Raw genomic sequence first — 418 nt, 5'->3', positions numbered from 1 at the left:
CGCGGGTGTGGGGGTGAGCCCCGCTGCTGCTGCCAAGCCCTGGACCGCTCTGGACCCTGGAGTGCAGGCTCTGCCCAGACACGTTTCCTGGCATCGCCCCTGAGCAGCAAATACCCACAGCGGGACGGCTGGGCCGCGGGAGCATCGGCAGCTTGGCCGGGTCTCCTCTGCCTGGCTGGCACGTCCCTGCCTGCGCGGGGTCACGTGTCCGTGGAGGGGACAGACTGTGCAGAGGATCTCAAATAAAGGTTAAACCAAACCTGGCAGCTTGATCTAGACCCCAAACTATACGTGCACATGCAAAGAGGCGTTACAGCGCTTGGGGAAGAACAGGATGTGGTAGAAGTGAAGGAGTGCACAGATGAGGGGCTGGACCAAACCCACCACCACAACTCCCACACCACAAGGCAGTCCACTG

The 418-nt window shown here is 61.7% G+C and overlaps 1 protein-coding gene across 1 annotated transcript in view; it reads right to left on the bottom strand.

Annotated features, from left to right (window-relative positions):
- TMEM150A (transmembrane protein 150A) overlaps positions 1–418 on the bottom strand; it is a gene marked incomplete at its 5' end in the record, with an annotated part of 3,436 nt that overhangs the window by 2,641 nt on the left and 377 nt on the right. Inside the window, 1 exon segment of the mRNA XM_009865964.1 lies at positions 378–418. Within this exon segment, the coding sequence (XP_009864266.1) occupies positions 378–418 (41 nt within the window).

The sequence above is a fragment of the Apaloderma vittatum genome, unplaced genomic scaffold (genome assembly GCF_000703405.1).
Source record: "Apaloderma vittatum isolate BGI_N311 unplaced genomic scaffold, ASM70340v1 scaffold29723, whole genome shotgun sequence".
Taxonomy (NCBI): Eukaryota; Metazoa; Chordata; class Aves; order Trogoniformes; family Trogonidae; genus Apaloderma; species Apaloderma vittatum.
The sequence above is the reverse complement of the archived record's forward strand: the minus strand, read 5'-3'. Positions and strand labels throughout refer to the sequence as shown.